Consider the following 24,006-nt stretch of genomic DNA (forward strand, 5'->3'; position numbering starts at 1 on the left):
ATTGGGACTTGATTGTGAAGTCACTGGAGGTCTTGACTCTTTTATCTCAGTTCCTGTTCTCTTACATAATTGCAAAGGACCTTTGTCTGTTTTTCCTCTTGGGTGCCTTCCAGAACGCATCTCATGTCCCTGGTGAGGGAATTGGCGAGGACCTGCTGCGAGCTGCTGTGGCTGCAGTGGTGACCCAGCTGGGCAGATCACTGGAGTGACAATTTGATCTGTCACCTGAGAAGGATGGTCCCTCAGGCTGCTGGGTAGAGGGCGTGGGGCAGGCCGGAGAAAGTGTGCAGAGGGTGGAGGGATCACAGGGGTCTTGGAAGGTGGCAATAGTTTGAACAGGGGTGGGGAGTGTGTGGGAGAAAAATACAGGCTGAAGGTAGAATACCTGGGACCCTCTGAGGAGCGGAACATTCTGGCGGGCATGTTTTCTGTGAGCCTGAAGTTGGGAAGAGACATTCTGGAGGTCAATTTCCTACATCCTCTTACGGGCAGAGACCTTGAAGTGGGGCCAGGAAGGAAGGTTGGCAAAACCTTTGACCTGAACTGTCCATTTACAGAAACTGACCCAGACCACAACACAAAAGGCCAGTGAAAGAAAAAAATTTTTTTTTTTTTTTTTTGAGACAGAGTCTCACTCAGTTGCCCAGGCTGAAGTGCAGTGGCGTGATCTCGGCTCACTGCAACTTCTGCCTCCCGGGTTCAAGCGATTCTCCTGCCTCAGCCTCCTGAGTAGCTGGGACTACAGGCACCCACCACCACGCCCAGTTAATTTTTGTATTTTTAGTAGAGATGGGGTTTTGCCATCTTGGCCAGGCTGGTCTCGACTCCTGACCTCAAGTGATCCGCCCACCTCAGCCTCCCAAAGTGCTGGGATTACAGGTGTGAGCCAGCACGTCCAGCCAAGGAAAAAATTCCTGATTGGTGTATTTGTTTTCCTGAGACTGCTATAACTAATTGCTACAAGCATGCTAGCTTAAAGTAACACGTTTATTCTGTTCCAAAGTTATTGGTGGCAGGGTCGGCTCCTTCGGGAGGATCTGAGGGAGAGAGAATCCTTACTGAGACTCCTGGTGACTGCTGGCAGTCCTTGCATCCCTTAGGCTTGTAGATGTGTCGCTCCGGTCTCTGCCTGTGTTCACATGGCATTCTTCCCTCTGTGTCTTTTTTTTTTTTTTTTTTTTTTGAGGTGGAGTTTCGCTCTTGTTGCCCAGGCTGGAGTGCAATGGCATGATCTTGGCTCACTGCAACCTCCACCTCCTGGGTTCAAGCAATTCGCCTGCCTCAGCCTCCCTAGTAGGTGAGATTACAGGCGCCTGCCACCATGCCTGGCTAATTTTTGTATTTTTAGTAGAGACAGGGTTTCACCATGTTGGCCAGGCTGGTCTTGAACTCCTGACCTCAGGTGATCCACCTGCCTCAGCCTCCCCAAGTGCTGGGATTATAGGCATGAGTCACCACGCCCGGCCTATGTGTCTGTCATATGTGGACACCAGTCTGAATTTAGGGGCCACCTTGACCCAGTGTGACCTCATCTTAACCGATTACATCTGCAAAGACCCTCTTTCCAAATAAGGTCATATTCTGAGGTTTGGAGAGGACATGAATTCAGGGGGCACACTTCAACCCAGTATAACTAGTAGTCAAATCCAAATCGGCTGGGCGCAGTGGCTCACGCCTATAATCCCAGCCCTTTGGGAGGCCGAGGCGGGCAGGTCACGAGGTCAGGAGTTCAAGACCAGCCTGACCAAAATTGTGAAACCCCATCTCTACTAAAAATACAAAACTTAGCTGGGTGTGCGCCTATAGTCCGAGCTATGTGGGAGGCTGAGGCAGGAGAATTGCTGGAACCCAGGCGAGGAGGCACAGGTTGCAGTGAGGCAAGATCGAACCACTGTACTCTAGCCTGGGTAACACAGCGAGACTGTGTCTCAAAAAAAAAAAAAATTAGCTGGGCATGGTGGTGCATCCCTGTAGTCCCAGCTACTCAGGAGGCTGAGGCAGGAGAATCACTTGAACTAAGGAGGCGGAGGTTACAGTGAGCTGAGATTTTGCCACTGCATTCCAGCCTGGCGACAGAGCGAGACTCTGTCTCAAAAAAAAAAAAAAAAATCCAAATCAGGGCTGGGTGCAGTGACTCAGGCCTGTAAACCGCAACATTGGGAGGCTGAGGTGGATACCTGAGGACAGGAGTTTGAGACCAGCCTGGCCAATATGGCAAAACCCCATCTCTACTAAAAGTAAAAAAATTAGCTGGGTCTGGTGGCACCTGCCTGTAATCCCAGCTACTTGGGAGGCAGAGGTGGGAGAATCGCTTGAACCCAGGAGGCAGAGAGAGGTTGCAGTGAGCTGAGATGGCACCACTGCTTGCCAGCCTGGGTGACAGAGCGAGACTTATCAAAAAAAAAGAAAAATCCAAATTAAAGCTATTGTGAGGTGTCCTGACAGCAGTCAGTAGGAATTGAGTGGGAAAACTCACAGGGCTGGCCTAACTGTATTTTCTTTGAAGGATAAGAAGCTTCTCTAAAAGGTTCATATTCTGTGACTCAGCAATTCCACTTACAGGAATTTTTTAAGAGCAATTACACAATGATAGTCTTTATGTCATTGAACCCTCACTGCAATTTTTCTGGTCTCATTCATTCATTGAGCATACTTACTAGGTGCGTCTTCCAAGGGCCGTGCTGTTCGGGACTTAATACAGCTGGAAACGGTGGCCCACCCCCACCCCAGTGGAGCTCGCCTTCCAGTAGGTCCAAACTGGTTTGATTGAGTTCCATGGAAAACAATAAAATGGGGTAAGGGGAAGAGTCGGGGGTAGCTGAGGGGTCAGCGTGACGTGGAAGCAGAAATCGAGGCTTTTTGGGGCGGGGGTGTGGGTACAAGTGCCCAGGGCTGGGAAGCCTTTGGGGAGCTTTGTACAGAGTGTGTGGTTCTTTATGTTTCGGTGTTTCCTCATAGTTGGTTAACTAATACATTTGTTATGCAATTAAGCCATCTTTTCATTTTTAAACATTTTTAAAAACATATCTTTTAGAGATGGGGTCTTGCTTTGTTGCCTAGGCTGGTCTCCAGCTCCTCAGCTCAAGGGATCCTCCCACCTTGGCCTCCCAAAGTGCTGGGATTACTGGTGTGAGCCACTGTGCCCAGCCAATTAAGCTACATTTTAAAACAACCAAGACAGGCGCCAAACCCTGGAGCTGCTGACCGGAGCTCGTCCTCACCCCCTTCCCCAGTCTACCCCAGGGAGGAACAGGGACTGGCCAGTCAGGCGAGGGTTCTCTAGCTTTGGCCTCAAGCTCCGGTGTGACATGGGTGCTGTTTCCACCTGTGGAGGGAGGTATGTGGACTGGAATAAAGGCTCCCAGAGGGCAGGGCCCTGTGGGGCTTTTACCATGTTTCTGGCACCTAGATAGCACCTGGCACGTGTGAGTCTCTGGGATACAGTGGAGCAAGTGCAGTGAACACATGGCCAAGGAGGCTGTGCAGATGGGAAAGGCCTTCACCAGCTCATGGGGATGAACTCGGGATGTCACCCTGCAGGGGGACTGAATTCTGTGTCCTGGCCTTTTGTTTAAGAGCCTGGAGTCAATCCTGGTGTTTTTTTTTTTTTTTTTTTAAAGGAAAAATGGTTTTATTCATTTGTACTTAAACCAGCTAAGGAAGTACTGATGTCATTATAATGCAGCAAATACAAGACCTTTTTCCACAAATATTAGCATAAACATCAAAATAGGGACTATAGTAAAACAGCCAAAAAGGGCTGAGAGAATCAAGTATGTTACAACTTAACCCTTCACCTCAATAGAATTATTTTTTTATTATTATCATTATTATTATTATTATTTTTTTTTTTTGAGATAGAGTTTCACTTTTATTGCCCAGGCTGGAGTGCAATGGAACCATCTCGGCTCACTACAACCTCCGCCTCCCGGAATTCAGGCTATTCTGCCTCAGCCTTTCTGAGTAGCTGGGATTACAGGCATACGCCACCACGCCTGGCTAATTTTGTATTTTTAGTAGAGACAGGGTTTCTCCATGTTGGTCAGTCTGGTCTCAAACTTTGGACCTCAGATGATCCACCCGCCTCGGCCTCCCAAAGTGTTGGGATTACAGGCGTGAGCCACCGCGCCCTGCCTATTATTACTTTTGAGATGGAGTCTCTCTCTCACCCAGACTGGAGTGCAGTGGCGCAATCTTGACTCTGCAAGCTCTGCCTCCCGGGTTCACACCATTCTGCCTCAGCCTCCCGAGTGGCTGGGACTACAGGCGCCTGCCACCATGGCAGGCTATTTTGAATTTTTTTGAGACGGAGTCTCGCTCTGTCCCCCAGGCTGGAGTGCAGTGGCGCCATCTCAGCTCGCTGCAAGCTCTGCCTCCCGGGTTCATGCCATTCTCCTGCCTCAGCCTCCCGAGTAGCTGGGACTACAGGCACCCGCCACCTCGCCCGGCTAGTTTTGTGCATTGTTTTTAGTAGAGACGGAGTTTCATCGGGTTAGCCAGGATGGTCTCGATCTCCTGACCTCGTGATCCGCCCGCCTCGGCCTCCCAAAGTGCTGGGATTACAGGCTTGAGCCACCGCGCCCAGCCTATTTTGTATTTTTGATAGAGACGGGGTTTCACCGTGTTAGCCAGCATGGTCTCGATTTCTTGACCTTGTGATCTGCCCACCTCAGCCTCCTGAAGTGCTGGGATTATAGGCGTGAGCTACCGCGTCTGGCTTATTTTTTTAAGACAGACTCTGGCTCTGTTGCCCAGGCTGGATCACAGTGGCTCGATCTTGGCTCACTACAACCTCCTCCTCCTGGGGTCAAGCGATTTTCTGCCTCAGCCTCCCGAATGGCTGGGATTAAGGACGCCTGCCACCACTCCTGGCTACCTGGCTTCTTTTTGCCCAAGTGATTTGCTGAAACAGAGCCTCTTCCTCCAGCAGACTTGGACTCTTAAGCGTGTCCCGTGTCCACCCTGTCCTTTGTGTACTCCTCTCCCTGGCCAGGATCTCACGCTGGCAGGGCAAGGGCAAAACGGGCCCTAACTGTAAGGTGGGTGGGCTGGGATAAGGAGGCCTGGAGGAGGCCAGATAAAGCCAGCCCCAAGGTCTGGAAGCCCTCCCAAGCATAGCCCCCTCGCCTCCCATCTGCCTGCCTGCCTGCGTGCTTACCTTTAACCTCTACCTAGTTGTTATTTAACTCACGGTGAGGTTCTGACCAGTCCCACGCTCCACTCCAGAAACCCGCTAGGGAAGCTAAGTCCCTGGGCTGATCCTAGGATGAGGGCAGGAACCTATCAGGTAAAACCTTTCTCCCTGTACACTGGAGAGACCAGAACCTCTTCCCCCAGTCCCATCAGGGGAGGGGAGGCCTTGGCATCTCCCCAAATCACGTTCTCTGGGTCAACGAGCCTCACAACTCCAGCTAAATCCTGGGTAGAGGTGGCTTGGCAGAGATGCCCACACGTGTGTGTCACTTCGTGCCCTACCCAGAAGGGGAGCAGGAGACCAAGGGATGAGAGGTGCCAGGTCCCTGGCTGCCTCCTTGCCAGTGGCTGAGAAGTTCTGGTGGGAAGGAACCATGGAGGGCCCATCCAGACAACCTTCCTCAGCTAAAACTGCCTCCTTCCAGGTAGGAGAAGCCGGCGACCAGGAAGGTGGCCTTTCCTTTCTACGCCTCCGTTTCTTGGGGGTGATGCTGCCAGCCCCTCACAGGGCTAACCTCAGCACCCAGCATGCTTAAAGAGTGAGAACAAATTGAAAAAAAATTCTACGTTTTTTCCCTCTGAAAATTGGTAAGACGGCCGGGCGCGGTGTCTCATGCCTGTAATCCCAGCACTTGGGGAGGCCGAGGTGGGTGGATCATGAAGTCGGGAGTTCGAGACCAGCCTGGCTAAGATGACGAAGCCCTGCCTCCACTAAAAATACAAAAATCAGCCAGGCGCGATGGTGGGCACCTGTAGTCCCAGTTACTTGGGAGGCTGAGGCAGGAGAATCACTTGAACCTGGGAGGCAGAGGTTGCGGTGAGCCGAGATCACGCCACTGCACTCCAGCCTGGGTGACAGAGCAAGGCTCCGTCTCTGAAAAAAAAAGCTGGGCATGGTGGCGCATGTCTGTAATTCCAACTACTATGGAGGCTGAGGCAGGAGAATCTCTTGAACCTGGAATGTGGAGGTTGCAGTGAGCTGAGATCGGGTCTCTGCACTCCAGCCTGGGCAACAGAGTGAGACTCTCAAAAAAAAAAAAAAAAAATCCTCACTCTCTTAAAGAGGAGACTGAGGGTCAGACAGGATCAGAGAGGGAAATGTCTTGCCCATGGTCACACAGCAGTTCGACAGCAGAGAAGGCCAGGGTGACCAGACAGGTGGTGGTGAGGTGCAAGGACCAACATTAAAGTCAGTAATCTGGGTTTAAGTGGGCTCTGGCACGTCCCTGTGCCTGCTGTATCACTCTGGGTGAGTTGATTAACCTCTCTGAACTTTCATTTTTCCACCTGTAAAATAGGGATCATCTGTAATTCACACAATTTTCATGAGATTTCAGGTGCCAAATACAGGGATAAGTGCTTAATAAATGTTTGTTTTGAGGTAGTGTCTTACTCTGTCTCTCTGTCACCCAGGCTGTAGTGCAGTGTCGCCATCTCGGCTCACCTCCCTGGTTCAAGGGATTCTCCTGCCTCAGCCTCCCAAGTAGTGGGGCTACTGGAGTGTGTCACCACACCCAGCTAATTTTTGTAATTTTAGTAGAGATGGGATTTCACCGTTGTGGCCAGGCTGTTCTGAAACTCCTGGCCTCAAGCGATTGCACCACCGTGGCTTCCCAAAGTGCTGGGATTGTAGGCGTGAGCCACTGCTCCCAGCCTAGTGCTTACTTAATAAATGTTAACAAAAAACAACCCACCCCAAAAAGGGAAAGAGGACAAAAACAAGGCAAGGGTGTTTCAGCAGAGGCAAACATCACAAGCAAAAGCTTGCAGGTAGGAGAAGCCAAGGCCAATGGCTGAAGTCCTTGCCAGCTGGCAGGGACTCTGCCCTGTAAGTGGGGGATGAGTCCAGAGGTAGGCAGGGACCAGGCCACAGTGAACTTGTGGGTGTTATTAATCCTGAGTGTGTGACGGGGCAGGAGAGAGTGTAGTATCCCAGGCAGATCTGAGGCCCCAGCTCTCTCTGTCTCTCTCAGCCTCAGCCTGCCACTCTGCAGTGGTTACCCTCTGACCTGATCGGGGTTTGTAAATCTGTATATTCCTTTGTGAATTTCTTTGCTGCCCTCTCACCCCCGGGTCTGGGTGCTCTGTGAGCAGTACCTTGTCTTCTGTTCTCTACAGTGACCCCAGCATCTAGCCCAGGGTCTGGCAGAGATAATTTCTTCCCAATGAGTAAGTGAATGAAGGACATCGTTTCCCTGTGGGAAGGTGGGGGTTAAGGCAGAGTTCCTCAGTCTGCTCCTACCCCAGCCCCTCCTTCCCTCCACACGCACCTGCAGATCTGCCCACGTGAGTGTGCACCGGCCCACTTACTGGTTCCCCTGCCCCGTTTGTTTTCTCTCCAACAATGGCTGTGTTTCTGTTGTTGTTCCTGGAAAGAGAGAACGCAATGCCTTCGTGAGCACCAAAAGGCCAACGGCAGTTCCCTCTCCAGCTGCGTGATGAAGATCCCTTTGATTTTTCCCTTTATACTTTCTTCTAGTTCCTTCTATAAATATTTGTGGCTTTTCAAATAAAAAGCCACAAAGGAGGTGAGTGGGCTGTAAAAGAAACAAAACAGCTCTTTTTTTTTTTTTTTTTTGAGACAGAGTCTTACTCTGTTGCCCAGGCTGAAGTACAGTGGTGTCATCTGGACTCATTGCAACCTCTGCCTCCCAGGTTTAAGCGATTCCCCTGCCTCAGACTCCCTAGTAGCTAGGATTACTGGCACACACCACCACGCCTGGCTAATTTTTGTATTTTTAGTACAGATGGGGTTTCACCATGCTGGTCAGGCTGGTCTTGAACTCCTCACCTCATGATCCACCCGCCTCGGCCTCCTAAAGAGCTGGGATTGCAGGTGTGAGCCACCACGCCCGGCCAGCTTTTTTTTTTTTTTTTTTTTTTTTTTTGAGGTGGAGTCTTGCTGTCCCTCACACTGGAGTGCAGTGGCGCGATCTTGGCTCACTGCGGCTTCCACCTCCCAGGTTCAAACGATTCTTCTGCCTCAGCCTCCCAAGTAACTGGGATTGCAGGCAGGTGCCACCACACCTAGCTAACTTTTGTATTTTTAGTAGAGACAGGGTTTCACCATGTTGACTGATGTTGAACGTGAGGTGATCCACCGCCTCAGCCTCCCAAAGTACTGTGATTACTTACAGGCATGAGCCACCATGCCCGGCCACAGACGACTGTTAAACCCAAAAAAGTGCTCAGCCTTCTTCACGATAAAATAAATGTAAATGATAACTACTCAGAGAATCCATTTTTCCACCTTACATTTGGCAAGGATCAAAGCTGGCTGTGTTGCTGAAGATGTGAGGAAATCCTGGCTCATGCACTGCTGAAGTAGGAGAAACTTGAATCCTTCTGGGGGACAACGTGGCCATGTGTATAAAAATGTCAGCTGGGTGCGGTGGCTCACACCTGTAATCCCAGCACTTCGGGAGGCCAAGGTGGGTGGATCACCAGGTCAGGAGTTCAAGATCAGCCTGCCCAACAGGGTGAAACCCTGTCTCTACTAAAAATGCAAAAATTAGCCAGGCGTGCTGACGCACACCTGTAATAACTACTCGAGAGGCTGAGGCAGGAGAATTGCTTGAACCTGGGAGGCGGAGGTTGCAGTGAGCCGAGATCGCACCACTGCACTTTGGCCTGGGCGATAGAGTGAGACTCCGTCTCCGGAAAAAAAAAAAAAAAAAGTCAAGTGCAGGTCACCTTTGACCCAGCAATTGCACTTCTTGGAATTTGTCCATGAGATATGCCACACAAGGAAGAAATGATGAAGGTAAAATGTTACCCACTGTAGCTTGGGTAAACTGTTATCCATTACTTGTGATAGCACAATACTGGAAACAACCCAAATGTCCATCAGTAGGCAACAGGCTGAGTACACAGTAGTATTTCCACACCATGGAGTACTACACACAGCTTCAAAACAAATTCGCCAACGGAATGGCCCTTATGTACTGACACAGCCCAGAATAGGGCCCTGGTTTAAAAAGGACATGGTGAAAGTACAAAGCAGGCTTGCCTTGCAGTCTGCTGCTATCTGTGAGTATAAAAGGGAAATCAATATATATTTGTATTTGCTAGTAAATACCTATCTCTGGAAAGGTGACAAGAAACTGGTAACATTGACTGCTTCGAGGAGGGAAGATTAGGGTGCTGGAATCTGGGCTCCCAGAGAGGGAGGCTTTTTACTGTACACCGTTTTGACCCTTTAACTATTTGTTGTTTTTTGTTTGTTTTGAGACAGAGTCTTGCTCTTTCACCCAGGCTGGAATGCAGTGATGCAGTCTCGTCTCACTGCAATCTCCGCTTCCCAGGTTCAAGTGATTCTTGTGCCTCAGCCTCCCAAGTAGCTGGGATTACAGGCGTGCATCACCAAGCTTGGCTACTTTTTGCATTTTTAGTAAAGACAGGGTTTCGTCATGTTGCCCGGGTTGGTCTCGAACTCCTGACCTCAAGTGATCCACCCGCCTTGGCCTCCCAAAGTGCTGGGAATGGCCGCGCCCAGCCAGTCTTTGAACTATTTGAATGATATATTATCCAAAAAAATATTAGAATTTTAGGCCGGGCGCGGTGGCTCACGCCTGTAATCCCAGCACTTTGGGAGGCCGAGGCGGGCGGATCACAAGGTCAGGAGATCGAGACCACGGTGAAACCCCGTCTCTACTAAAAATACAAAAAATTAGCCGGGCGCGGTTGTGGGCGCCTGTAGTCCCAGCTACTCAGGAGGCTGAGGCAGGAGAATGGCGTAAACCCAGGAGGCGGAGCTTGCAGTGAGCCGAGATCGCGCCACTGCACTCCAGCCTGGGCGACAGAGCGAGACTCCGTCTCAAAAAAAAAAAAAAAAAAAAAAAAAAAAAAAAATTAGAATTTTAAAAGAAAACATAAGAAAAAGTGTTTTTTTCACCAATGTGGACAAGCTTTCCACCTTACACTGGAGGAGGGAGTCCAGCTCTGAGATCTCATTCTTGGAGGAATGGCTTAGAGCACCTATGCCACCTCTTACAGATGAGTCCACTGAGGCCACCAATAGTAGATCTGGAAAAAATACTTGCCCTACAGAGGACAGAAACTGAGAGATAATATGAGTACTACACAAAGTGCCTTTTGTTAAAAAAATGTTTTAAGCATTTGATTTATTTATTTAAAAAGATGGGGGTCTCACTACGTCACCCAGGCTGGAGTACAGTGGTGCTATCATAGCTCACTGCAGCCTCGAACTCCTGGGCTCAAATTATCCATCTTGACTGGGCGCAGTAGCTCACGCCTGTAATCCCAGCACTTAGGGAGGGCAAGGCGGGTGATCACCTGAGGTCAGGAGTTTCAGACCAGTCTGCCCAACATGGTGAAACCCCATCTCTACTAAAAATACAAAAATTAGCTGGGGATGGTGGCAGGCGCCTGTATTCCCAGCTACTCGGGAAGCTGAGGCAGGAGAATTGCTTGAACCCAGGAGGCAGATGTTGCAGTGAGCCGAGATTGCACCACTGCACTTCACCCTGGGCAACAGAGTGAGACTCTGTCTCAAAAAAAAAAAAAAAAAAAAAAAATCCTCCTGCCTCAGCCTCCAAATAACTGGGACTAGAGATGTGCACCAGCATGCCCAGCAATTTTTGCTTTTTGAAGAGAAGGGGGTTTCACCATGTTGCCTAGGCTGATCTAGAACTCTAGGCTTCCAACAGTCTTCCTGCCTCAGTCTCCCAAAGTGCTAGGATTACAGGTGGGAGCCACTGCGTGCAGCCCACAAAGGCCTATTATAACTGACATGAAGAAGCTCATCAGACATTAGAAAAATGGGCCAAGGATGGGTTAGGCAGTTCACTGAAATAAATGCATGGGAAGATGCTCAAGTTCACTGCAGCTGGGGAATGAGAAACACTGAGATGGTTCTCTGCACCCTGTGGTCTGGGGACATCCTGGGAGAGGGGTGCCTCCTTCACACACAGCTGCTGGGATGCCAAGACTACAGCAGCATTGGGGAAAAGGATTGCAAACATCCCTGGAGCCAACCCGACCCCTCCATGCAATTCAACTCACAGAAATTAATCCCTTCGATGTAAACGCATATCCATAGCAGCAAAACACTGAAGGCAGAATGAATGCCTTTCCATAGGTGAATCCAGGATGCTCCCGGGAAGGCCACACGGCCATTAAAGACACCGAATTAGCCGTGCCCCTGGGGAGACAGGGAAGGAGGTGCAGAGGCTAAGAATAAGGACTCTGGGGCCAGACGTCAAATCTTGGTTTTGTGACTTGAGCATATGCTTTTACTCCTTTGGGCCTATATGATAATATTAGTACCTATTTCATGGGTTTGTGATGAAGATTAAATGAGCAACTGTGTCAGAAGTGTTTACAGCAGTGTCTGAATCTGGAGACGTACTAAAAGTGTTTGTGAAGGGCTGGGTATGGTGGCTCAAGCCTGTAATCCCAGCACTTTGGGAGGCCGATGTGGGTGGATCACCTGAGGTCAGGAGTTCAAGACCAGCCGGGCCAACATGGCGAAATTCCATCTCTACTAAAAATACAAAAATTAGCCGGGTGTGATGGCACGCACCTGTAGTCCCAGCTACTTGGGAGGTTGAGGCAGGAGAATTGCTTGAACCTGGGAGGCGGAGGTTGCAGTGAGCCAAGATGGCGCCACTGCACTCCAGCCTGGGTGACAGAGCAAGACTCCATCTAAAAAAAAAAAAAAAAAGTGTTTTCTCCATCTGAAAAAAAAAAAAAAGTTAAGTAAATGTCTTAGAAAATAATAAGCTTGTCATTGAGTAAGAAAGTTAAGTTGCAGCCAGGCATGGTGACTCATGCCCGTGACCCCAGCACTTTGGTAGGCCCAGGTGAGAGGACTGCTTGAGGGCAGGAGTTTAAGGCTGCATTGAGCTATGATTGTACCACTGCACTCCAACTTGAGTTATAGATTGGGACCCTGTCTCTAAAAATAAAAATTTTTGAAAAGCTAAGATGCAAAAAACATTGTCACCTGCATTGGCAAGACCCTATAGATGTCTAGGTGTGTCTGGTTTCATAAGCATAGAAAACTGTGGGACATATAGTTGTCAACAGGATTGCCAGAGGAGGAACTGTTTGTGTGTGTATGGGGGGAGGGGGAAGGGAGTAAGCAAAATAAAAATATTTAAAGCCTCATGATTTATTTTTTTCCAAGACAAAGTCTTGCTCTGTCACCCAGGCTGGAGTGCAGTGGTGTGATCTCAGCTCACTGCAACCTCCACTTCCCAGGTTCAAGCAAGTCTCCTGCCTCAACCTCCCCAGTAGCTGGGATTACAGGCACCTGCTACTACACCCGGCTAATTTTTGTATTTTTAGTCGACATGGTGTTTCACCATCTTGGCCAGGCTGGTCTCGAACTCCTCACCTCATGATCTGCCCACTGTGGACTCCCAAAGTGCTGGCATTACAGATGTGAGCCACTGCGTCCAGTCTCTTGATTATGTTTATGCAGTTATTAAACTATATGCATGCATATGTATAGAGAAAGTTTCAATGACTAAAAATAAGGAACCCAAGAGAGGGAAGAAATTCTCTATCTCCCACGGGGCCAGGGTCGGGACACTCCAGCAGTGTGTGAAGAGCAGAAGTCCAGCCAATGACAGACTCTTCCCAAAACATCACTTGCTTATTTCGAAATCAAACAATTTCTCATAAATATTTTCTCCCAACGCTGGGAAGAGGGAGAGGGGAAGGAGGTACGGAAACTCCAACGGTCATGTGAAGGACTGCCTTTTATCAGACTGATTATCCGCAGTGGGTTGTTTGCAGCTTCCTCCTCCCTCCCGGGTTCTGGGTCTCAGCTGTCAAAAGGATTTCACTATGCAACTTTCTCATGCTAGCAGGTGGGGCCAAGAAGCTAATAGATGGGAGAAAGCTCTGAAAACTTCAGGACGACAAATAGGTATCCTCCTCACTCACAGAAAAGAAGGATTACTGCCCCACCATCCCCTGGTGGCCCTCGAATCCATTCTCTAAACAGCAGCAGCTGTTTAGAGGTGTCTCAGGTGTCCGCAGCTCTGTCATCCTATCCCTGTTCGGAGCAGAGACTGAGGGCTGCTGACCCGGACCGGCTATTTTGGGACGTGCTGCGGGGTCCTTGGGAGGATGGTGACAAAAGGAGTGCGTGCCCGCTAAGGGAGGGGACGCCCCGGAGCGTGCCACTCATAAACATGGTCCCGAGGCCTGCCCCTCACCAGGATGGTGCACTCGGGAGGCGCGGCTTTTTAGTGGCGCACGAGGGCTGCTCGGGGGAGTTTAGGGCGGTGCTGATAGATGGCAGGTGGGGCGGTGCTGCGCTGATTGGCGGGGGGCGGGGTGAGGCGGCGCTGCGCTGATTGGCGGGGGGCGGGGCGGGGCGGGGCGTCTCCCGCCCGGGCCTAGCGCGCTGCCGAGGTCGCCGGGGCTATGTCGCGGGCGCGGAACCACCTGCGCGCCGCTCTATTCCTGGCAGCGGCGTCTGCGCGCGGCGTAACGACCCAGGTCGCGGCGCAGCGGGGCTTGAGCGCGTGGCCGGTGCCGCAGGAGCCCAGCATGGAGTACCAGGTATCAGGCGGGCCTGCGGGCCGGGGCGCGACGACACGTGGGCCTGCGCTGAGCCACAGAACATCCGGGCTCCGCTAGCCGAGAGGGTACCGGGAGCCCTGGACTGGGGGACTCGGGAGGCGGAACATCCTGGAGCCTGGGGGTGGGGACAGGGACCAGGAAGTTGGGCCCGGGTCTGGGAATTCGGAGACTCTAGCGACCCTGCCCCGGGTTGGAGAGTGGGAAGGGTCGCTGGAGCTAGGATCCAGAAGCCCAGAGGCTCAGCGGTGGTGCTGGAGTTCCAGTGATCCCGGAGTCTGAACCGGCAGTGGGAGTGGGGAAAGAGGGGAGGGAAAAGACTCAGGAATTCAGGCTTGAAAGATCCAGGAGTATTGATCTGGGGGTGGGGTGTCCAGGATTCAGAAGACTGGGGATCCAAGTGCCTGGAATTGGGGGACAGGCAGGAATCAGGGGTAGTGGAGGGCCCCAGAACCTGGAAAACCGAAAATGTCCGCGGGCGCTGTGTCAAGAGCCAGTTGCCCTAGACCAGAACCTGATGCCAATCAAACGGGTGGCACTGGTTTGATGAAGGTGGGGCCTCCAGCCAGCCTTGAGGTCCTGAGGGTGGGAGGCACGGAATATGAGGCCTAAGGGGAAGGAAATAGCACCCCCACTCCCACTTCCATTGTGAACCCTCCTGAAGCAGTACCTACCTGCCTTCCTGGCTGAGTGACCCCCGGCACACCCCTCCTCCCTCTCAGTTGCTCTTCTGTGGGTTGGAATGTGGAACCCCAGAGTCATGAAGTTGGGATAGAGCTTCGGGGAACTCCAGAATTAAAATACCCCAACCTTCTGTAGTTCTGACCCCGCCCTGGCAGGGAGCAATATAGCAATGGACCCCACTGGAGAGAATGAGGGCAAAGGCCCAGGAGTAAAGTCGGGGGAGCCTGGGCAGGAAGGAAGGCTAGCCCGTTAGTCATGCCATCTTCTTTGTGTGGCACTCCCTGGGTGGGGCTGAATTGCCCTAGGCTCCCCTATTTGCCAGAGCTGGAAAGATGCCATACTCTCTGTTGCTTAACCTACAGGCTAAGTAACGGGGCTGGCACGGCAGGGAGGCCTGGTACTGGCCTTGTTGCCCTGGCTTGGCCACTGGTCTGCTGGGTGTCTCTGTGCCTATGGACCCTGAGTGAGCCTTAACCTGCCACCTGGGCACTGTGGTTGCCAGGATGCCGTGCGCATGCTTAATACCCTGCAGACCAATGCCGGCTACCTGGAGCAGGTGAAGCGCCAGCGGGGTGACCCCCAGACACAGCTGGAAGCCATGGAACTGTACCTGGCACGGAGTGGGCTGCAGGTAAGGTAGAGAGAGCCAGTGACCACCTCCCACCCCCATTAGTGATTCCCATAGCTGAGGTGGGGACCTTGTCTGTCTGTCCCAGGTGGAGGACTTGGACCGGCTGAACATCATCCACGTCACTGGGACAAAGGGGAAGGTGAGGGGCAGGACCCAGGGGTATGGGGTCTATTAAGTGGCTGGTGGGGTAGAGCCTGCCCAGACAATCCCTTTTCTTTCAAGGGCTCCACTTGTGCCTTCACAGAATGTATCCTCCGAAGCTATGGCCTGAAAACGGGATTCTTTAGGTACTGGGTTGTGGAGGGATGTGGTGTCTCTGTCCCAATGGACCCTGGGGGGCTATGGAACCAGCCAGTGCTTCAGGACCAGGGTCACCCCCAGGAGGTCAGCTACATGTCTCTCTGCCCAATGTTTATTCATTCAATAAACATGCAGTGCACATACCATACTGTCCCATGTTTATGGCAACCTTTAATTTTTTTTTTTTTTTTTTTTTTTTTTTTTGAGACTGAGTCTCACTCTATCGCCCAGACTGGAGTACAATGGCGCGATCTTGGCTCACTGCAACCCCCACCTGCCGGGTTCAAGCAATTCTCCTGCTTTGGTCTCCCGAGTAGCTTGGATTACAGGCGCCCACCACCACACCAGGCTAATTTTTATATTTTTAGTAGAGATGGGGTTTCACTATGTTGGCCAGGCTGTTCTTGAACTCCTGACCTCAAGTGATCCGCCCACCTCGGCCTCCTAAAGTGCTGGGATTACAGGTGTGAGCCACTGTGCCTGGCCTTAATTTTCATAACAAAAAAAAAAAATTGGAAAAGGGGCAACAACTTTAATGTATAAACTAAATATGTAGCAGGAGGCTGGGTGTAGTGGCTCACACCTATAATCCCAGCACTCTGGGCGGCTGATGTGGGAGGATCACCTGAGCCCGGGGAGGTCAAGGCTGCAGTTAGCGGTGATCACGCCATTGCACTTCAGCCTGGGCGACAGAGCAAGACACTGTCTTTAAAAAAAAAAAAAATACATGACTGGAATAGTCAGATGGTCAGAGGTCTCTTTAATAACTTAAAGTACAAGTTGGGTGTGTTGGCTCACAACGGTAATCCTAGCACTTTGGGAGGCCAAGGTGGGAGGATCACTGGAGCTCAGGAGTTTGAGACCAGCCTGGGCAACATAGGGAGACTTCATCTCTATTTAAAAAAAAAAAAGAAAAACAAAAACAAAAAAATGCCGGGCGCGGTGGCTCACGCCTGTAATCCCAGCACTTTGGGAGGCCGAGGCGGGTGGATCACCTGAGGTCGGGAGTTCAGCCTGACCAACATGGAGAAACCCCGTCTCTACTAAAAATACAAAATTAGCCGGGCGTGGTGGCAAATGCCTGTAATCCCAGCTACTACGGAGGCTGAGGTAGGAGAATTGCTTGAACCTGGGAGGCGGAGGTTGCCATGAGCTGAGATGGCGCCATTGCAGTCCAGCCCGGGCAACAAGAGTGAAACTCCATCTCAAAAAAAAAAAAAAAAAGTAAAGTCCTTATATAACTTTAAAATCACATAGAGATATTTATCAATTAGTACATCTTTAGAGTAAGGAGAAAATTGCCTTGCAAGGGCTTAAATGATAAGGGTGGCTTGTGCCATCCATGTTAAAGTCTCCCAGGCGGGCTGCAGATAGGAGCCCTTCTGCTCAACCAGTCTCTGCTGTGGCTTTCCCCAGGAGACAGCGCCCCCTCTTGGTCTCACTTGTCTAGACTTACACAAGAGGATGGCCAGGTAGAACCAGGATCACTCTTCCTGTGTCACGCATGTCTCCTAAGCCCATCACCAGGAACTTCTGAAATCAGCTGCCTAAGGTCATTTCAAGCCAATATGTTTTCCCTAAACAGTTCTTGTTCAAATAAAGAGATGGAGAGGAGGACTTACTACCTGAGTGTCTTTGAGGATTGAAACATAAGGCACCAACCTGTCTTCTAAAATCATTTTTTGGGCCAGGCGCAGTGGCTCATGCCTGTAATCCCAGCACTTTGGGAGGCCCAGGCGGGCAAATCACTTGAGGCCAGGAGTTCAAGACCAGCCTGGCTAACATGGCATTAACCCTGTCTCTACTAAAAATACAAAAATCAGCAAGGCGTGGTGGTGTGCACCTGTAGTCTCAGCTACTTGGGAGGCCGAGGCATGAGAATCACTTGAACCCGAGAGGTGGAAGTTTCAGTGAGCCAAGATTGTGCCACTGCACTCCAGCCTGGGTGACAGGGCAAGACCCTGTCTCAAAAATAAAGAAAAATAAATAAGTAAAAATAAAAACTACAGTCATTTTGGGGATAAAAACCCTAGCCTTCACCTTGGGCCCATGTGGCCTTGAGGGCCAGCCCAGGGCTGCAGCTTGAACGTTGCTCGTGGGCTTTGTCTCTGAGAGCTGTGAGACAGATGGCATTGTGGGACAGATGTCAGCAGAGTGACTGGTATGGGACCATTGGATGTGCGAGACCAGCCTGGGTGAGGGTCCAAAGGAGGAGGAGCTGTCTTAGTTGAGACCAGTGTGGTTAATAGGGTGAGCCAGGTGCAGAGACCTGGAGATAGAAGAGGGGGAGGACTGGGGGGGCTACAGATAGTCCGGGGGGATGGGGTACCAGGAACAAACCGAGGGACACAGGAGAGGCGAGGCACCGAGGCCAGTGGCCTCAGCCCCTGCAGGGTGGGGGAAGGCCAGGATGCTCGGGAAGGGAGTCCTGACGACCCCAGCTGTCCCGGCAGCTCTCCCCACCTGGTGCAGGTTCGGGAGCGGATCCGCATCAATGGGCAGCCCATCAGTCCCGAGCTCTTCACCAAGTACTTCTGGCGCCTCTACCACCGGCTGGAGGAGACCAAGGTGCCCCATGCAAGAGGGCTGGCGGGTGGGTGGGGTTGGGGGTGCTACATGTTCCAGCACCCCATGTCCCCAGAGGAGGGGCTGCAGGGGCTCTGGGCCCTGACATGTCCCTGTGCCACAGGATGGCAGCTGTGTTTCCATGCCCCCCTACTTCCGCTTCCTGACACTCATGGCCTTCCACGTCTTCCTCCAAGAGAAGGTGTGTGCCCTCTCCCTAGAACCCTGCATCTGAGGCCTTGGGAACAGGAACCTCAGCAAGCCTGGGGGCTCCCTGCTTCCATGTGGCCTCTGGGCACCCTCATACCCCCTGCCATGCCCTCTGGTCTTTGGCAGGTGGACCTGGCAGTGGTGGAGGTGGGCATTGGCGGGGCTTATGACTGCACCAACATCATCAGGTGAGCACAGTTGCTTGGGGCGAGGAGCGGCAGCCAGGAGCACAGCCTCACCTGCCGCCTGGTGGCTCGGCAGGGCCTCATGGCCTTTTCCTCCTCTGCAGGAAGCCTGTGGTGTGCGGCGTCTCTTCTCTTGGCATCGACCACACCAGCCTCCTGGGGGACACGGTGGAGAAGATTGCATGGCAGAAAGGGGGCATCTTTAAGGTGACCAGGCAGATTGGGGGACGGGAGAGACATGGAAGGCCTGGGCGTCTGCATTCTCATCCTGGCTTCACTGTGTGACTGGAACAAGTTGAGTCTCCTGTCCAGACTGTTTCCCCATTGAAACATGAGGGATGGCTGGGCATGGTGGCTTATATGCTTGCAATCCCAGCACTTTGGGAGGTTGAGGCAGGAGGATCACCTGAGGTCAGGAGTTTGAGACCAGCCTAACCAATATGGTGAAACTCCGTCTCTACTAAAAATACAAAAATTAGCCAGGTGTGGTGGTGTACGCCTGTAGTTCCAGCTACTGGGGAGACTGAGGCAGGAGAATCGCTCGAACCCGGGAGGCAGACGTTGTAGTGAGCCGAGATTGTGCCATTGCACTTCAGCCTGGGTGACAGAGTGAGACTTCCTCTCAAAAAACAGAAATGAAGAAACATGAGGGATGAGAGCCAGTGGTAGCCCAGACCCAGGGATGTGGGGGCCAGAGATAGCAGTGTGGAGGACGCTAGGTAGCCCCTTCTCTCTCCTTGTTCCCTCCACAGCAAGGCGTCCCTGCCTTCACTGTGCTCCAACCTGAAGGTCCCCTGGCAGTGCTGAGGGACCGAGCCCAGCAGATCTCAGTAAGTCTGATTGGAATGGGGGCAGCGGCAGGGTGGGCGTGTGTCCCTCCTGTTTGAGGAGGCACTGCATCCTCTGGGGCCTCAGTCTGCTCATCTGTGCAGTGAGGAAGCTGCCGGGCCAGTTGGAACACATCTCAGTTCTGGGAGCAGGGCTTGGTGGCTGGGGGAGGGGAGAGATGGGAGGGCTGATGTGGTCAGGGAGGGCCTCTGCTGACACGCCCCTGCCTGTCTCCCCCAGTGTCCTCTCTACCTGTGTCCGACGCTGGAGGCCCTGGAGGAAGGGGGGCCGCCGCTGGCCCTGGGCCTGGACGGGGAGCACCAGCGGTCCAATGCCGCCTTGGCCTTGCAACTGGCCCACTGCTGGCTGCAGCGGCAGGACCACCATGGTGAGCGGCGGGCAGCTGAGTGGGCAGGCAGGTCGGTGGCACCTGTGGAGCCTGCCTAGGAGGGTCCTGGGCACACTTGGTTTCACACACCCCGCAGGTGCTGGGGAGGTGAAAGCATCCAGGCCGGGGCTCCTGTGGCAGCTGCCCCTGGCACCCGTGTTCCAGCCCACATCCCACATGCGGCTCGGTGAGTTGGACCTTCCTGCCCAGCTGGGACCACTGCGTGTGTCTGTGCCCCTTCAGATGTTTTTTTCTTTTTTTTTTGGTTTTCTGTTTGGGAGATAGAGACAATCTGAAGTGGTGCTTAAGAGAAAGGATTCAGCAAACCTCCCTGACCTTGAGCTCATGAACTCTTTCTGAGCCTGTCTTCTCATCTGCCAAACTGGATGATGATAGGAGCCACTGCCAAGGGCTGTGGTGGGGATTCGCTGAGGTGACATCACTAAGGTGCTGAGTGCAGGGCCTGGCCAATGTGGGATAAAGTGCCAGCCAGTGGAAGCTGCTATCACTGTCACTATCATTGTTATCAGACCCTGAGGTTCTGGAGGACGGTGATCCAGTCATCTGCTTCTTGCCTCCCCCAAAGCTTTCAGCACCCAGCGGGTGCTCATGCTTTTAAGCCCCTGCAGCAAATAGTGGGCCCACTGTGTGCCACGCCTGTTGTCAGGGGCAAGTGACAAGGTCCTGGAGACAGGCCGACCTCGCATCACATCCCGGCCCCAGCTAAGGGCTCTCGCGCTGCCAAACGGGAATCATACATGATAGCAGACCCTTTCAGAGTTGCCTGAAAGATTCCACCAGATGAGGCAGCCGAAAAGGCCGAGCCATTGACTGGTGCTAGTAAGAAGTTCCTGGGCTGCCGGGGTCCTCAGAGTGTTGAGAGCGGGCGCAGCCTGCAGGGGAGACTGGCCTCAGCAGTGTGTGTGCGGAGTTGAGGACGGGGATGGGAGACAACCTGGAGGACTGCCTTGCTGCCCTACCCCAGGGCTTCGGAACACGGAGTGGCTGGGGCGGACACAGGTGCTGCGGCGCGGGCCCCTTACCTGGTACCTGGACGGCGCGCACACCCCCAGCAGCGTGCAGGCCTGCGTGCGCTGGTTCCGCCAGGCGCTGCAGGGCCGAGAGAGGCCGAGCGGGTGAGGGGCAGGGATGGGGGTGGGGCCTGGGCGGGCTCACTGGAAGTGGCGGGATCTTGGGGAAGGGCGGGGCGGGCCCACGGGGAGGGGCGGGGTCGTGGGGAAGGGCGGGGACGGGATTGGGAGAATGGGCGGCGCCCTCTGACCCAGCTCCTCGCCCCTGCAGCAGTGGGCCCGAGGTTCGAGTCTTGCTCTTCAATGCTACCGGGGACCGGGACCCGGCGGCCTTGCTGAAACTGCTGCAGGTGAGGGGCCGACTTGCGGGTGGGCGGCAGGCAGTCCTGAAGCCCTGGGTCTGACGGTGTGACCCTGGGGGGTGCCAGTCGCCACTCTGAGTTGTATTGAGGATTAGATGTGACGAGGTGCATATGCTGGTTCCGCCAGGTGCCGCAGGGCCGCGGGGAGTCCAGTCATAGGTCATTACTCATTTCCCCGCGTGTCTAGACTCAAGTCCAGGCTTACGAGGAGGGCCATGTCGTGGCTAAAGGCGTAGACTCTGGACTCACTTGTCATGCCCCTTTGGCACTAGCATATCACCCTGGACTGGGCGAGAGGTGGCATTTCCCTGAGCCTCACTTTGCCTCTCCATAAAACTGGGTTGCTGCTAAGGGTACCTGCTTCTCGAGTTTGGTTGAAGGAGTCACTGGGCCTTTCTCTGCTTGGGGAAACTGAGGCTGCCCAAGCTGTCAGGGCTGAAGTGGCCCCTAGGTATCATCTCCCATTTCACAGACCAGGAGGCTGAGGCTGTATCCAGAACCGCTCCCATTTACCCACAGTCTTTTTCCAGCCTGGATTTGGGGTCTCCTCACTATCTGAGTGACCTTCAGCAAGTCCTCTTGACCTGTGGCCTCGGTTCCCCCATCTGTACAGTAGGCTGGGGCTTCGCTGCTCAGGCCACAGGCCAGGCAAGGTATACTGAGGCAGATGGGGGCAGGGTGCTGAAGTACCTTGGCTGGGTTTATACAGCGTCATTCTAGTTGTCAGGGAGGCTGCATCTCCAGATGTGGGCTCAGGGGGTCATGTGGAAGTCGGCGGACATCCTTTCCGGGGTCTGACACCAGGTCTTTCCCTTGGCCTTCTAGCCGTGCCAGTTTGACTATGCCGTCTTCTGCCCCAACCTGACAGAGGTGTCATCCACAGGCAATGCAGGTGAGATGTAACAGGCATGGCCCCTGGGGATGGGCAGGGGTCCCTGAGGTAGGCAGTGGGGGCTTCCAGACTGGAGGTTTGGGGTAGAAAATAAATTTGTTTTACTGTATAAGCACACTTTAGTGTACTTATACTCTTTTATACACCAAAGTATACTTTATTTAATTTTATTTTTAAAAATTTTTGCCCAGGCGCGGTGGCTCATGCCTGTAATCCCAGTACTTTGGGAGGCCGAGGTGGGCGGATCACGAGGTCAGGAGATCGAGACCATCCTGGCTAACACAGTGAAACCTTGTCTTTACTAAAAAATAAATACAAAAAATTAGCCAGGCGTGGTGGCGGGTGCCGGTAGTCCCAGCCACTTGGGAGGCTGAGGCAGGAGAATGGTGTGAACCCAGGAGGCGGAGCTGGCAGTGAACCAAGATCACGCCACTGCACTCTAGCCTGGGCAACAGAGCGAGACTCCGTCTCAAAAAAAATTTTTTTAATTTAATTTTTTTTTTTTTTTTTTTTTTTTTTTTGAGACAGAGTCTCGCTTTGTGGTCCAGGCTGGAGTGCAGTGGCCGGATCTCAGCTCACTGCAAGCTCCGCCTCCCGGGTTTACGCCATTCTCCTGCCTCAGCCTCCCGAGTAGCTGGGACTACAGGCACCCGCCACCTCGCCCGGCTAGTTTTTTGTATTTTTTAGTAGAGACGGGGTTTCACCGTGTTAGCCAGGATGGTCTCGATCTCCTGACCTCGTGATCCGCCCGTCTCGGCCTCCCAAAGTGCTGGGATTACAGGCTTGAGCCACCGCGCCCGGCCGGAATCTGCATTTTTAACCAGCAGCCCCAGAAATGCCCACTTGGTGATGGTCCCCAGCTGGATTTCCATTTTATAGATGGAGACAATGAGGCCAGGGTGGGGAAATGATACCTAGTGAGCAAAAGCTGTAGAGCCAGAGTGTCTGGCTCTGCCTCTCGTGACCTTAGGCAAGTCACTGAACCTGCCTGAGCTGCAGTTTCTTCATTGTGTCCATGGAGAAGACCATGAGCCGAGACTGCTGGCCTGATGATGTAAAGGGCTTGGTGCTAAACAGGTGCTCACGGTGCACCAGCCCCTTTCTCCACCCCTGTCCCTTACTCCCTCTCCTCTTCGCTGACATGCCTGTCTCTGTGCTCCACAGACCAACAGAACTTCACGGTGACACTGGACCAGGTTCTGCTCCGCTGCCTGGAACACCAGCAGCACTGGAACCACCTGGACGAAGAGCAGGCCAGCCCAGACCTCTGGAGCGCCCCCAGCCCAGAGCCTGCTGGGCCCACATCCCTACTGCTGGCGCCCCACCCACCCCACACCTGCAGCGCCAGCTCCCTCGTCTTCAGCTGTATTTCACATGCCTTGCAATGGATCAGCCAAGGCCGAGACCCTGTCTTCCAGCCACCCACTCCCCCAAAGGGCCTCCTCACCCACCCTGTGGCTCACAGTGGGGCCAGTGTACTCCATGAGGCTGCTGCCATCCATGTGCTGGTCACTGGCAGCCTGCACCTGGTGGGTGGTGTCCTGAAGCTGCTGGAGCCTGCACTGTCCCAGTAGCTGAGGCCCGGGGTTGGAGGTGGGAGCCTCCCACACCTGCCTGCGTTCTCCCCATGAACTTACATACTAGGTGCCTTTTGTTTTCTGCTTTCCTGGTTCTGTCTAGACTGGCCTAGGGATCAGGGCTCTGGGATGGGAGTCCAGGAGAGGATGTCCTCTTTTCTAAGGCTCTGTGCCTTGGTCTCTCCTTCCTCCTGGCCGAGATAGCGAGGGGCTCCCTGGGTCTCTCACTGTTGCAGTGGCCTGGCCGTTCAGCCTGTTTCCCCCCCATACCCTGCCTGCCTCCTGGCTCAGGCCCAGCGTATTGTGTGCACTGCCTGGCCAGGCCCTGGGTCCTGCCATGTGCTGGGTGGTAGATTTCCTCCTCCCAGTGCCTTCTGGGAAGGGAGAAGGCCTCTGCCTGGGACACCCTAGGACAGTGGGTGGCTGGAGTGAATTAAAGCCTTTAACTTTGTTTTTTAAAGAAATGGCAAAGCCTTCGACTGACCCTTGACCCCCTGCTCCCTCAGCGGAGAGAGGGGCTGCTGGTGATCAGGGACCTGTGCGGTGTAGAGGAAGCCTGGCCGTGTGGCCTGGGACAAGTCCCTCCGTCCCTGTGCGCCACAGG

The 24,006-nt window shown here is 53.1% G+C and overlaps 1 protein-coding gene across 3 annotated transcripts; it reads left to right on the top strand.

Annotated features, from left to right (window-relative positions):
* Positions 1-49: 49 nt before the first annotated feature.
* Positions 50-23,866, top strand: LOC105463958 (folylpolyglutamate synthase). Of its 3 annotated transcripts, none has more exons than XM_011711460.2 (15): positions 50-5,618; positions 14,936-15,064; positions 15,150-15,203; positions 15,287-15,351; positions 17,818-17,932; positions 18,054-18,131; positions 18,266-18,327; positions 18,429-18,531; positions 19,077-19,154; positions 19,393-19,540; positions 19,638-19,727; positions 20,526-20,676; positions 20,843-20,921; positions 21,759-21,825; positions 22,990-23,866. In XM_011711460.2, the coding sequence occupies exons 1-15, from the start codon at positions 5,502-5,504 to the stop codon at positions 23,397-23,399; spliced, it is 1,746 nt and encodes a 581-aa protein (XP_011709762.1). In that variant the 5' UTR covers positions 50-5,501; the 3' UTR covers positions 23,400-23,866. The 3 variants fall into 3 exon arrangements, with proteins under 3 accessions (XP_011709762.1, XP_070934468.1, XP_011709761.1); XM_011711459.2 differs by lacking the exon at positions 50-5,618 and adding an exon at positions 13,557-13,731; XM_071078367.1 differs by lacking the exons at positions 50-5,618; positions 18,054-18,131 and adding an exon at positions 13,556-13,731.
* The last annotated feature ends 140 nt before the right edge of the window (positions 23,867-24,006 follow it).

Source organism: Macaca nemestrina, chromosome 14 (genome assembly GCF_043159975.1).
Source record: "Macaca nemestrina isolate mMacNem1 chromosome 14, mMacNem.hap1, whole genome shotgun sequence".
NCBI lineage: Eukaryota > Metazoa > Chordata > Mammalia > Primates > Cercopithecidae > Macaca > Macaca nemestrina.